General features: G+C 25.5%; 1 protein-coding gene across 1 annotated transcript; it reads right to left on the bottom strand.

Annotated features, from left to right (window-relative positions):
- Positions 1 to 3,505: 3,505 nt before the first annotated feature.
- On the bottom strand, positions 3,506 to 7,703 carry LOC110635482 (E3 ubiquitin-protein ligase RSL1). Its single transcript, XM_058148276.1, has 3 exons — positions 6,845 to 7,703; positions 4,422 to 5,194; positions 3,506 to 3,839 (listed from the first exon to the last, which is right to left on the bottom strand). The coding sequence occupies exons 1-3, from the start codon at positions 7,598 to 7,600 to the stop codon at positions 3,632 to 3,634; spliced, it is 1,737 nt and encodes a 578-aa protein (XP_058004259.1). The 5' UTR covers positions 7,601 to 7,703; the 3' UTR covers positions 3,506 to 3,631.
- Positions 7,704 to 15,358: the final 7,655 nt, after the last annotated feature.

The following is a 15,358-nucleotide window of genomic DNA, read 5'->3' on the forward strand; positions in this document are numbered from 1 at the left end:
AGAACGAATACTTTTTTCATTCCACGTATAGGTTTTATTTTCATGAAATGAAAGACACTCAATTATTTAGCTAAAACAATATGATTTTTTAAAATGATAAAAATTTTGAATAAAATAAAATTTTAGAGATACAAAGTTAATTTTATTATTTAAGAAATATGTTTTTTTCTTAAAATTTAAATAAATATATTTATTAACTAAAATTTTAGATATCAAATTAAAAAACTTTTTTAAGTGCTAAGAGTATATATATATAGACACACACTAGACAATTTAAAGGAGAAAGAAAATATCATATGCTTTGTTTTTTTTTTAAAATATTTTTAAAAAAAATATTTTTTAACGTTTAGGGTATTTAAAAAAAATCAACCGAAAATAATTTTTTGGACAAAGTGAAAAAAAAATCATTTTTAAAGAAAATTACATCTTTTTTTAAATAAGAAAGTCAATTTTTTATTTTTTAAACTTTAATAATCTTATTAAAATATAAAAACAATTATACATTCAAGACATAAACCCATATCATTAGTTTAATATTACACAAAAGCAACAAAATTCTTTTAAAAAATATTTTTCACAAAAAAAATATTTTTAATATGCAAGTTATTTTTTATGAAACAAATGAAACTTAGAAAATAAGCACAATTTGCCCCTTGTACTTTTTATAAATGTCTAATTTAGTTATTTTTTAACTTTTTATCCAATTTAACTCTTCTACTTTTGATTTAAGTTCAAATTGACCTAATGTGCAACTCACTCACCACTTAGTGCGTAAGTTATTTTTTTTTTTTTAATAAGCTTAATTTGCCCCCTATATTTTTTAGAAATATCCAATTTAGCCAATTTTTAACTTTTTATATAATTTAACCCTTCTACTTTTTGTTTAAGTTAAAATAAACCTAAATGATATACACGCACCATTATTTTTAATATTTTATTATTTTCCTTTTTTTAATATTAAAATGTTGTTTTTATTTTTTATAATTAATTAAATAATAAAAATAATATTATTTAATATTAATAATTAAAATGTATGATATATTTTCATTCATTAATTAAAAATAAAATAATTAAATTGAAAAATAATAAAAAAATATTTTTATTTTCATATAATTAATTAAAATTAAACATTATGATTATAATTAATTTTAATTATTTAAAATAAAAAATATTATTTTATATTTTCATTTTTCTTAATTAAAATTAAAAAATTATAATCAAATAAAATTAAAAATATAAAATATTATTTTTCCATATTATTAATTAATATTAAAAGTTAAATATAAAAAATTAACTAATTATGATTATTTAATTAACATTTAAAATATTAACTAAGTAATTAACATTAAAAATATTGAAAAAAAAAACTCACACACCAAGTGTTAGTGAGTTACACGTAAGGCCAATTTGAATTTAAATCAAAAATAGAAGAGCTAAAATAGATCAAAAATTAAAAATAAACTAAATTAGACATTCCTAAAAAATATAGGAGATAAATTGAGTTTATTTCTATTAAAAAATGGTGTGTATATATCAATTTGACTAATTTAAACTTAAACCAAAAAAAAAAGTAAAAATTTAAAAAAAAAAAAAAAAAAAAAAAAATTGGATCTAAAAAATAAAAATATAAGAGACAGACATTTATTTTTTTTTTTTAATTTTTTTTTAACAACATTAATAATAAAAATATGAGGTTTTTGGAATTATATATATATATATATATATATATATTTTTTCTCATTTGCTGATTTCAGTTTTTCAATTATTATGTTGCTTGTTATGGTTTTACATTATTAAAATTAAAAATCGATCGCATTTAAAAATAAATCGGGTTTTATACATGTGCATAAAAGTTTCTTTTACCAATTAAAAATATATATTTTTTTTAAATTTGAAATTAATATTTATTTCTAATTAATTATGACATTAAAAATCTAACCATATTAATGAAAATTTAATCAAATATTTTTTCAAGTTTTAAATTTATTTTTATTTATAATTAATTATTTCTTTGTTTTGTTGCAGAAGTTTCTTGTTGCTTCTGGCTTGATAGATGAAAAACAAAAATCAATCATCATAATGAATACGCAAAACAGAAACGAAGAGCAAAACATTATTAACAGGAGAACATGATCTACAAAATCTAATTAATTTACAATCACCGACCATAGTATTTTTAATTAATATTTAATTAAATATTATATATATTTATAAGTATAGTGAGAGTTAGTGACAGATTGTTTAATGGGTCATCTCATTGAAGGCCATCTTAAATTTGGTAGTACATTCCTCTTTATGGGGATTGAATTAAATCAAGAATATTAATCGATTACCTAGACCTCAATTTTAAGAGAATATAACTATTATACACATATAACTTATTTTAACGGTTGAAAAAAAAATCTAATTAATTTACAATTTGCCATAATTAAAGGACATAGGAACTCAATTAATTTAATCTAACTAATAACTACTATATTATTTTAAACCTTACCGAAGAAGTAGAGTTAATAAATTTTTTTAAAATAAAAAATTTTTAATTCTTTTATAATTTTAAATTTTATAATTTTTTATTGTTTAAATGATAATAAAAATTTTTTTAAATTATTTAAAAATTTTAAAGAGAATTTTTTTTTTAATCCACATATTTAACCTTTATCTAAAGAGACTTTTATAAAATAAGGAGAGATTTTAAGATTTCAAAACTTTGGATTTGTTCGTAAGATAACTCATAATTGTTTAAATTCTCAAAAAAAAAAAAGACCCATAATTTTTTAAAGTAAGATTTTTTTTTTTTTATAAGTTTTGAAAACTTTCAAAAAAATTTTTTTTATCAAATATAAAATTATATCAATTTGATATTAAAAGAAAATTATTAATACTTTAAATAAAATTATAATTAATTAAAAATTTATCATTAATGAAATTTTATACTATAATTTAAAAAAATAAAATACAAAAATGAATATTAAATTATATTATTAAAATAAAATAATAAATAATTTATGCAATGAATAATTTTGATATTTAACTTTAAATTAGAGTTTGTAATTTTTTTTTTCTTTTGGCTAAAGATAAATTAAATTGATTTTAAATATTGATTAATTTTTAATAGAACTAAGCTTCATAGTCACAATAATTAATTTTTGAAGATACAAAAACCGATCACAGCATTTTACTGATCCTATGGACTAAATTATAAAATCCTGCAACGCGTAAATCTAGTTGATCCACTTCTGCTACAAATCATTCAATTTCATTTCATGTCTTTCTAAGAAATAATATATATATATATATATATATATATATATATATATATATATTATAATCCATTATCCCAGAAGATACAGTCAGGAAAATCCCATGACTTGCTTTATCTCCATGGATTTCAGTATTTCACCTAGCTTTCCAATTCAACTTTCCTCAGCTTTTGTTTTCTCACTCTTATTTCTCAGCACTAAAAGACCACAAAGAAAAGTAATAAACCTTGCAAGCAAGTAACCAGTAAAGAAGAATAAACAAGTTATGTGCAAAGAGCCCAGTTATGTGTCCGTATAATTTGGTCTTTCCCAACATTTATACACACGTAATGTTGCCAAAAGAAAAGAAAAACACAGAATGGTGTAAGTATTTAGAAGAAATAATCGGAATCAGATTCAGATTCATACGCATTGTACTCATCATCCTCATCAAGTTCAAAATCATCATCTTCTTCTTCTTCATCAAAGTCCCTATCATCATCATACAAAATATTATCCTCATCCCAGAGTGGGCAATGACATGTTGCCTTTTTCTCCTTCCATTCAGCTCCACAATTATAGCAAAACTCATACCCACATCTGCAAAAACATCACAAGCATGAGAAATATTATTGATGTCTAAGTGAATATATGATTTTTAAATGTACCAGAATAAGATGTGAATCCACAATATAATAAATGTCAGGCACCATAACTTATTGAAGCTTTCTTCTAAGTATTAAAAGAACTGATAGAATAGCATACAAACATGTCTTTCCTTCAATTACTTCACTATATACTCGCGACATAGGCCCTAAGCCTTAACTGGGTGGGAATGTGAAGTAAAGTTGAGGAAGACCCACTTTACCCGCCCAACATTTATCTTATTCTTACACAATATCCTCTTATATCTCCCCTTCCATTCCATGGGCAAGTTTTAATAGAAGTTCAGTCATGAGAAAGGTGCTTTTCCAAAAAACATTTTTTTGACCTCCTAACCTCAACCCCAAAAAGAGCCCCATTCTAATCTTCTTCAAAGTGGTGGTAATGAACACTGAAAATGATGCAATCTTTCTTTCACAGGTCATTTGTAAACACCTTTTACAATTTCATTCAACTAATTTTCTTTGGTCACAAAAATTGGTGGGAAAAATCAATTTGGGAGGAAGATGATTATAATACCTGCAAGTCATGTGATAACAACCTTCAGACAGTTCAATCATATGATTGCATTTCACACACTGGCGCCACAGATTCCTTGTAGCAAGAGACTTCAGTTTCACATCTTCTGCAGGTGGGTTAGGATGCAACATTTTGTAAATGGTACAAGTCATGCTGCTATGCCAGGGGACCTTGCAATTAATACAAAAAAGGCCATGGCACTTCAAGCATTTCCGAGCACCTGAACGTCCAGAACCACCAAATGCATTTTCAGCAAATTCAGAAATCTCATTTTTTGACATTAGTGCTGAGCATTTGGGATATGGGCAATAAATTTGCTCTGTAACAGGAATCGAAGCTTCTTTTATCCTTTGATTCATTGTCTCAATTAATTTGGATGTCAAGAACTTCCCGCAGCTGTCAACACTGAGCTCTGACTTGCAGCCTTCATGAGGACATTTAGGCACCAAGCCATGAAGCAACTTCACCTCCACATGCTGTTTCATACAAGAAAAGCAGTATCGATGTCCACATCCATCAACTGAAAATATGTGCTCAGCATCTGTATCTTCTAAACAGATAACACAAGTCTCCTGAAGAGTCTCGCCACAGCTTGATTCTGCAGGAATTGTGACCTGAGAAACTATTGCATCTCTTGCAAGTTTAAAAGCATATTTGACATCATTGCGTGCCACAAGAGTGGGATTGCAATATGTAAATTTTCGTTGAAGGAGAGACACTTGGTTGACTAACGTAGCAATCTTGCGCTGCTTTGGTGGCCATCTTCCAATAACCTGCATTGCAAAATACAAACTCAAAATATCTTAAACAATGAAACATCAATTAACAGTGTTATATAAACTCTAAGGGCTCAGAATGAGTTCTGTATATGGAATCCATGCATTTGAAGCCTCAAAGAAAGAAAATACAAAATATCACAGAAAGTCAATGTAGGTTGAGCATGGAAGATCAGTGAATGAGTAAAAATAGAAACAAACCTCTTAAGTTACTTTTGGCAGTGCGTAATGTAATGCAATAGAATCAATTAGTAATACAATCAAAATTGTAATGTAATGTAATTTAATTGTCATTACATTTTTATGTTTGGTTGCAAAATAAAAATATAAGTAGTGTGATTTAATGATAATTTTAATTTTAATATTTAATTTATTTATAGTGTTAATAATAAATGGCAGTGATTGCAGTGATTGATAGTGTGGAGGTGGTGGTGGCAACAATAGCGGTAGTTAGATAATGGTGGTGGCAAGGTGAGATGATGGCCAAGCCAAGTGATAGTAGAGTTGATAGTAGTTAAATAGTGATAGTGATAATAGTGACAGAGTAGTAGTGGTAGTAGTAATGGTAGTGGTGGTAGTGGATCTAGTGGTGTTGGTGGTAATAGTGGTGATGATGACGGGGTGGAGTAATAGTAGTAGTAGCATTAGTGACCAGATAGTGGTAAGGTTGACAATAAATGAAAAAATTCAAAACAAATAATCATGATTACATCTATTTTTGTATATAACGATCATTTCGTTACTTTAAGCATAATTAATTACATCATGTAATTGTCATTCCATTACATCATTTTTTTTTGCGTTATCAAACAATGTAATCAAATATACAATGTAATCTCAATTACATTACAACTTTGATTACATCATACCAAATATAGCCTAAGTGCTTGGTCCAAGGGTTACTAGGTAAGTCACAGAAATTTATGTCTTTTGATTTCATGGAATAAGAAAGAAATCTCCCCTCACAAAAAGATAAGCAGGTGCCTCCTCACAAAATTACACATATTCAATTTTTTTTTAAAAACAGCACAAATGCATCCAGTTCAACAAGAATCAAATTCCTCTTCAATCTATGATTAGGGCAAGGTTTAGTGAAGTGATAATCACAAAATGCTCTTTTAATCCGAAATTTCAATTTCAAAAAGTCAGTTTAGCTAAACTATTATGTTCTCTGTGACTACCTTCTCCATTCATCTTAAATCCGTAATTACAGATAGTAATCAAAATAATTCTCCCAAACCTTGCAAGTGCCACATTGATACAGCCTAACACCCATCAATATTTCTTTAGTTTTCCAATTTTGAAATGAGATAATGAGGCCTATTTACCTTCAAGTGCAAAATTTAAAGAAATACGCATTCAAGGCAGTTCTCAGACCAACAAAAATACCTAGGGAACGTAGAATTACTATCACTAATTGTTCCTAACAACAAAGCGCAGGCTTTGCCTAAGAAAGCAGCCGCGCAGGCTTTGCCTAAGAAAGCAGCCGCGCAGGCTTTGCCTAAGAAAGCAGCGGAATTCAGTACTAATTAATTGTGTACTCATTATATCAAATTCCTAGCCAAAGCCATAGCATCAAAATCAATAAAAATCGACAAAAGAACTAAGATTTAATTTCAATTTATCAATTAAAATTCACAAACTTACAAATTGATAAAGCGGATAATAATCACAAGAAACCACAATCCTCTTGAGCTCCAGAGCAAGAGCCGCGTTGAGCCCTTCAATTAAAGCCTTAGCCTCTGCAGCCTGCCTGCTCATTCCATTCCCAATCAATGGCTTCCTTATCTCGAACACCAAATTATCTACTGGGTCACAAATTGCTACCCCAATCCCAGCCAAAATTACCTTCTGGTCCCTCACCATCTCTTCGCTCACCAAACCCTTGAAATACAATTTGAAAATGCTACTATCGTTCTCGACGCTTTTAGAGCTTCCCTCGCCGAAGGGTTTCTCAAAATTATCACCCCACTCAAGCCACTCGTCGTCCGGAATTCTCAAGATCTCCCGAGCGACTTTCTGGTCGTGCATTCTACGATCAAGATCTTCTCTCATTCTGCGCATTTCGAGTTCGGATTGTTTCCGATCATTCAACTCTTGTTCGATCTTGGAGATTTCTTCAGATTGGAGAGAAGAAAGAGAGGCCTGAACGGCGTCGTTTTGGTCCGGGATAACAATAACCGAAGGCGAGGATTGTGTTTGAGAAGTCGGTGGTGACGTTGACGAGGAAGGGGGAAGAGACAGGGAGGCGTTGACGGCTTCTTGGAGTTGGAGGCGGAAGGCTAAGTCGAGGTCGGATTCGAGGGTTTGCGCAGCCATGAGCTCGCGCCGCTGCTCGGAAAGGAGGGAGTGGAGATCGTCGTCGGACGCCGCACGTGTGGTTGTAGTAGTGGTCGTAGCCATTTGGACTAATTAGTTTCACGTGCTATGGTAGCTTGTACGGGGCTAAAGAGTAAGTAGACATAAAGAAGTAATCAAATGGCGACTTCTCACGTCAATCAATTCCGGATTCTATATATAAGTGGCTTATATAAAAAAATATATCTTATTAAAATTATAATTAACTTGTTTTTATTATTAAATTATTTATATATTTTATATCTGTATAAAAAAAATAAAATCTCAATAAAAAGTGAAAAATGTTTTAAGTTTGATATAGTTTATTGGTAAGAGTCTATATTATTCGATTATAATAAAATAATTAAATTAAATTAATAAAATTTAATTATTTTAATAAGGGTAAATTTAATTTAATTTGATTTTTAATTAATAATAATAAAAAAATTTATTTTTAATTATCTTTAATTTAGTAATTGAATTAATTTAAATAATTAAATTTTAATTAATTAATATATTAATTATAATTTTATTAATATTATATTACTTATAATTATTATTTTTATAATTTTATAATAATATTTAATTTATAATTATTATTTTATTAATATTAAATTATATTTATTATTTTTTATAAATAAAAAAAATATAAATATATTTTTATTGATATTTTATTAAATAATTAATAATATAAAAAATATATTTTTTGGTTAGTTCAATTATAATCAATAATTGACTAAATATTTTTTATTTCTATTAATTTTAATTTTCTCTTAATTTTAATTTATTTTATTTAATATTTTTAGAATCGATTAATAATTTAGTTCAATCAATTGAATGCTCACTCTTATTTGTGGATTGAAATCAGTGAGTGAGCCCGGCGTGCCTTAGGAGCTGGTGCTTTGAGATCTTATATCAATTATAGACTAGACGTATAAGTGGCATATATAAAAAAATAAATTTTATTAATATTATTATAATTTTAATAATAATCCATTTATCTCATGTCTACCGAAAAAATAAAAAACAAAAAACGATACGACGGAGAAGTTTTGCTCAGGAAGAAAGTGGGACCCGTTAAAGTCCATTTAGATTGGACCATTGCAGATGAGCCCATATTTTTAAAATTAAAAAATAAAATTTATTTAATTTTTTTTAACATACTCTATTTTATTATTTTATTAAAAATTAAATAATTTATATTAATAAATTATTCTTGAAACTGATATATTTTACTTTGACACTAAATATGGATATATTAATAATTTAATAAATAAATTATTATTTAAAAAATAATTTATAATTTAAGACAAATAAAAAAATAAAAAAAATATTTTTTCTCTCATAACTTTTGTATTTGATTTTACTTTAAAAAAACATTTTTATTTGATTTTGAGTGCAAATCTCATAATTTTAGTTATAATTCTATTAATAATGAAGCTATAATATATTAATTATTACAATCAAGTGATAAATTGATTAATTTATTGTTAATCCTTATCCTTCTAAGTGATAAATCAAAATCCCTTTTATCTTTTTCAACTTATTTATAGGATTTTTGCTTAATTTTTTTTTATTATATCACTTCTCATTTAAAAATATCCAATAAATTATTAGCATGTATCACAAGAGTAATGAATAATTTTCTCATTTATAATGTTGATCATTATTATAAATGCTCAATTCTGTCTCAAGTATTAATTTTTAAAATTTTTATTTTAAAGTATATTAAACTAAATTAAATGAGTTTAGTTGCTAAAAAAATTAAATGAGTTTAGTTTATAATTTATTTTAATATTTTGTAGCATAAAATTTAGTTAATTTTTTAATTTGTTTTACTTGGTATTAAAAAAAAAATGGAGTAAGCAGTAGCAGCTTAACGCTGTGTTTTCAACAGGTAGCTTCTCCTCCATTTTCAGATGACAACAACAAACAGCGGAAGGACCATTTGCTTTGTGTTTCTCTTCAGCCCCACAAGTCAGTCCGCCCACTTTTCTTTTTTTTTTTTTTTTGTCTTTTAGATACACCTCTCTTTTTACGTTATATATAGCAACGAGTAAAATATTCATGAAATTATCTCATTAAAAATATTATTAAAATTATTAAAATTTTAATAGAGATTTATTCTTATCACTAACTCATGTATATGTATATTTTATCTCTAATAAAAAAATATAAAACTCAATGAGTGAGCCAGTATGCGTGAATCCGTGGCAAAAAAATTGAGACAAATCCATTTATTAGTGGGCTAATCTTTCAGAATCTCACATCAGTTGTGAAATATACGTAAGTGTAGGTTATATGGGAATAAAAATTTCATTAAATTGTTATGATTTTAATGATGGTTCATTTTCGTCATTGACCCTTATATGCATATATTTTATCTCTCATAAAAAAAAAAATCACCATACTTAAATTCAAACTCCTTTAATATTTTTTAAACCCGAACCCGTTCAAACCCAATTAAAATTTATCAACCCTTCCCAAACTCAATTATTATTATCCAAAAAAATCAACACTCATTCAATTTTATATATTTTAATTAATAATTTACATAAAAATTTATATTTTATTAATAATTTATATTTTAAAATTAATAATTTCATAAAATATTTATATTTTATTTTATTTAAAATAAAAATATAAAATTTATAAATATTATTATAAAAAATATATATAATTTATATTTTTATATTTAATTAAGTATATATATAAATATGTTCAAACAATGGATATGCATCATGAATACTAATTTTTTAAATCTGAACCCAATTATATATTACATAAACTCATCCTATTAGAGTTTGGTTGGGTCAAATATCTAAAAAATTCAATTCGTTGCCATATCCCTACTTCTCTATTCATTAGTTGTTAGTTGTGCATAACAAAAAGAATTAAGAGATTAAAAGTAAGTGGTGGGGGGGGTGGGGGGCTTTTACCACCATCCGCACTCATAATCTTTGCCGATTAAGTCTCATTTAGCTCCATTTCACTTACAATTGTGAGTAGAGAGAGAAGATTGCAAATATGAAACTGCTTAATCATCATTTTCCCCCTACTCCTATCGTTGATAGTGTTTCAAGTAGGCAATAAAGATAAAGTTGATCCGAACTTTAAATAGCTCATACTCAACTCTTTATATTATTTTCAAGCTTAACCTCAATTTAAGTTTTAATATTATATTTTGAGTTTAATATGTGTCTAATATAAGAGTTACAGAGATGAAAATGTTAAGGTGGATGAGTAGTCATACCATACTTCGTAATGAGAGTATTAAAGAAAATGTAGGAGTGATACCAATTGAGGATAAGTTGAGATAAAGGAGATTGAGGTGATCTGATCATGTGAAGCATAGATATATGGAGGCTCCAGTTAGATAAGTAGAGCACATTAGGTTAGAGGATAGAAAGAAAAGAAGTGATAGACCTAAACTGACTTAGAGGAGAGCAATACAACATGACCTAGAAGCATTACATATTTCCGAGAATTTAACTCAAATCATTTAGAGTTAAGAAAGAAAATCTATATAGCCGACTCTAAATTTTTAAGATAAAAGTTTAGTTAAGTTGAGTTATATGTTTTAAATACACTAAATTTGAGCTCAACTCGAGCTCTGCTTATCTCATGTTCATTTATATTATAAATAAGCCTGACATGAATTCAATATATTATCCACAACATTAAGTTAGAACTCTACTCGAGTTGGCCAAATATAATCACTGCCACCCCACCATTGCTACAAATGCTCTACCATAATCAATGTCATGTTAAGTAAATTTATGTTATAAGAATTTTCTTTAAAAAAAAATACATTATTTTATTAATAATTTATATTTTAAAATTAATAATTTCATAAAATATTTATATTTTATTTTATTTAAAATAAAAATATAAAATTTATAAATATTATTATAAAAATATATATAATTTATATTTTTATATTTAATTAAGTATATATATATAAATATGTTCAAATAATGGATACGCATCATGAATACTAATTTTTTAAATATGAACCCAATTATATATCACATTAACTCATCCTATTAGAGTTTGGTTGGGTCAAATATCCAAAAAATTTAATCCGTTGCCATATCCTTGCTTCTCTATTCATTAGTTGTTAGTTGTGCATAATAAAAAGAATTAAGAGATTAAAAGTAAGTGGTGAGGGGGGAGGGGGGGTTTTACCACCATCCGCACTCGTAATCTTTGCCGATTAAGTCTCATTTAGCTCCATTTCACTTGCAATTGTGAGTATGAGAGAGAAATTGCAAATATGAAACTGCTTAATCATCAATTTTCCCTTACTCCTATTGTTGATAGTGTTTCAAGTAGGCAATAAAGATAAAGTTGATCCGAACTTTAAATAGCTCATACTCAACTCTTTATATCATTTTCAAGCTAAATCTCAATTTAAGTTTTAATATTATAATTTGAGTTTAATATGTGTCTAAGATTAGAGTTATAGATATGAGAATGTTAAAGTGGATCAGTGGCCATACTATACTAAATAAAGTCCGTAATTAGAGTATTAGAGAAAAAGATAAGAGTGGTACCAATTGAGGATAAGTTGAGATAAGGGAGATTGAGGTGGTCTGATCATGTGAAGCATAGACATACGAAAGCTCCAGTTAGATAAGTAAAGCACATTAGGTTAGAGGATAGAAAGAAAAGAAGGGATAGAGTTAGACTGAATTAGAGGAGAGCAATACAATATGACCTAGAAGCATTATATATTTTTGAGAATTTAACTCAAAATCATTTAGAGTGAAGAAATAAAATATATATAGCCGATCCTAAATTTTTAAGATAAAAATATAGTTGAGTTAAGTTATATGTTTTAAATGCACTAAATTTGAGCTCAACTCAAGCTCCGCTTATCTCATGTTCATTTATATTATAAATAAGCCTGACATGAATTCAATATATTATCCACAATATTAAATTGGAACTCTACTCGAGTTGGCCAAATCTAATCACTGCCACCCCACCATTGCTACAAATGCTCCACCATAATCAATGATTTAAGTAAATTTATGTTATAAGAATTTTCTTTTAAAAAAAAATACATTATTTTCTAAACATTATTTTTTTATTATTACTTTTACCTTATAACAAAATTTTAGAACTAATTAAAAATAATTAAAAAAAATAAAATAATGAAAGGTTTAATCAAACACTATATTTATTTGTAAAACTCAATCTTGTTGATGCTTTTTAAATTAATTTTAAAAAATTAACACCAAAATATTGTATAAAGGAGTCCTCGCAATCGCCGCTGATGCGCCCATATTGGAGTCTTTAAAGACTGTCCCAATAGTTGAGTTTGTTAAATGTTTACGAGTAGTGGGCTTTCTTTGGGCTCAAGAGCTGCAGACTTTATCGGGTAATTGGAGAACTCAAAAAAATTAATTAATATATATTTTTTTCAATTAACGAAAAATTTAATTATCTTTAAAAAAATAATTTTCTCATTTTTCAGACTGACAAATTTATTAAAAATTATAAAAAATATATATAAATAACACATATTCAGTAATTTATGGCTGATTGTTAATTATCGACAATTAGCATTGGTTACTACCAACAATAAGTGGCAGCTAGCCGCCATAATTTATAATGTTTATATATTATGTCTCATTTTAATGGTGAAAATTAAAATTTTTATAATTAAATATTTTTTTAGTACTGTAAATTGAAAAATTAAATTTTTTATAATCTAAATAAAAAAAGTAATTTACTTTTACAATTTAGCTTTAAAATTAAACAAGGAAAAATAATTTATTTTTAAAAATTATTTTTTGAAAAATAATTTATACAAACAAATTGTTTTTGGAAGGTAAATTTAAAAGTTTTAATTTCAAAATTTGAAGCATAGTGAAAAATGTTATAATTATTTCTCGCATTATTATTATTATTATTATTATTATTATTATTATTATTATTATTATTATTATTATTGTGGATAGTGTGTGTATGACTTATATGAAAATAAGAATTTTATTTAAATTATCATGATTTTAATAAGCGTCTATTCCCGTCACTGAGCTGTGTGTATGTCTATCTCACAAAAAAAAAAAATTAAGGGTTTTTGTTTCTTCCTTAAAATATGCAAAAATTAAGATGAAGATTATGGTTACCACGTTGGCAACCTTGAAAAGTTAAAACATCTCTCAATTTTTGAAGTAGATTTCTTAGCAACTAGAGACTATTTGGATTAGTTTATAAGAATTAGTTTACCAGTATTTAAAATTTTAAGTAATTATATATTTAATTAAAATATTTAAAAGTATTTGATAAATAATTAATACATTAAATAAAAAATAATTTATAAATATATATTATTATTAAAATTATTATAAATAATATTAAATAAAATATATGATAAAATTTTAAAAATTGAATTATGATAATATAATAAAATTTTAAAAATTGAATTATGATAATATAATAAAATATTTGATCAAATTAACTTATAATTATATTATTTATAAGCACTCAAATAAAAAGTTAGTCTCCTCCATTTTTTTTTATATTTTACTTTTTTTGTTTATATAAACTTAGTTCATAAGTAAAAAAAAAAAAAAAAAAAAAATTCAGTTCTAGCATTTATCACAAGTGAAAATGTGAGATTTAAACTTATCCAATTCTATGAGGATCTCATCCTCCTCTGTCTGCAAATCAAATTAATCATCCACCCCTATTAATAACTAGCTAAATGCCTGTACCATGTATAAATTTAATGAAAATTAATTTTTAATATTTAATTTAAATTTTAATATTTTAAACTTTATTCAATATGATAATCTGAGTTTAAAATAACCCAATTAAATAACTTATTCAATTAAATTGATTAAAAAAAAAAGCTTATTAAATTTGATCATGAGGGTTTGGCCCACGCTATTTAAGATGGGCAAAAGCTTGATGTTGTTCAAGCAGGCATAATTATGAGAAACGTTTCATTTTTTAATGGGCCGACCCAGGCATAATTATGCATAAGCAATATCCACCGTCCGATGGTCGAGTTGATCGGATGTTTACAAGCTGTGGCTTTCTTTGTGCTGAAGAGCTGTAGACTATCAGGTGATTGGAGAACTCAAAAAAATTAATTGATATATTTTTTTTCATTTAAAGAAAAATTACATTATCTTTGAAAAAAAATAAATTTCCCATTTTCAGACTGATAAATTGATTAAAATTATAAAAAAAAAAATATAAATAACACATATTCATTAATTTATTGCTCACTCTTAATCATGGACAATTAGCAATGGTTACCAGCAATGGGTGGCAGCTAGCCACCATAATTTATAATTTTAACTATTTTTTTTTAACGTGTATTGTTGGTTATATTTGTTATTTATATTCATGATTTAACTTTTTATATGTAATATTATATAAAAAATTAAAATACCTCTTATAAATTAGTAAAAATTATAAAATATAACTATTTATATACTATAAATTTTAGTTTGAGACTATAAATATATATAAATGTAATCACTTCATATTCTAATAATTTATATGATCTATTAATATGTTCTTATAATTTTTTTTTTTTACAAATCAATGAATATGATTTTTTTTATAATATTTATATATATAATAAAAATAAAATTTAATTAGTTATTAAAAACTACAATTAATTTTACAATGGACAGAATTAATTTTCTTTATCTTTTTAGTTTTTCATTTATTTAAAAATTTCATTATTTATTGTATTTAAGTAAATAATGGCGCTATTAATATATATTTTCTTTTCATTATATTTTCATATATTCTAATATACTAATAAATTTTGATAATTAATTAAAAGTTGACCAT

This window comes from Hevea brasiliensis, chromosome 6 (assembly GCF_030052815.1).
Source record: "Hevea brasiliensis isolate MT/VB/25A 57/8 chromosome 6, ASM3005281v1, whole genome shotgun sequence".
NCBI classification, from domain to species: Eukaryota; Viridiplantae; Streptophyta; class Magnoliopsida; order Malpighiales; family Euphorbiaceae; genus Hevea; species Hevea brasiliensis.

Bases quoted from the DNA above. Each gene is read 5' to 3' on its own strand.
- LOC110635482 (XM_058148276.1), bottom strand. From the start codon at position 7,600: ATGGCTACGACCACTACTACAACCACACGTGCGGCGTCCGACGACGAT. The intron at 5,195-6,844 runs GTAAGTTTGTGA...TTTGCAATGCAG, and splicing joins ATTATCCGCTTTATCAATTT to GTTATTGGAAGATGGCCACC. The intron at 3,840-4,421 runs GTATTATAATCA...ATGTTTTTGCAG, and splicing joins TGTTATCACATGACTTGCAG to ATGTGGGTATGAGTTTTGCT.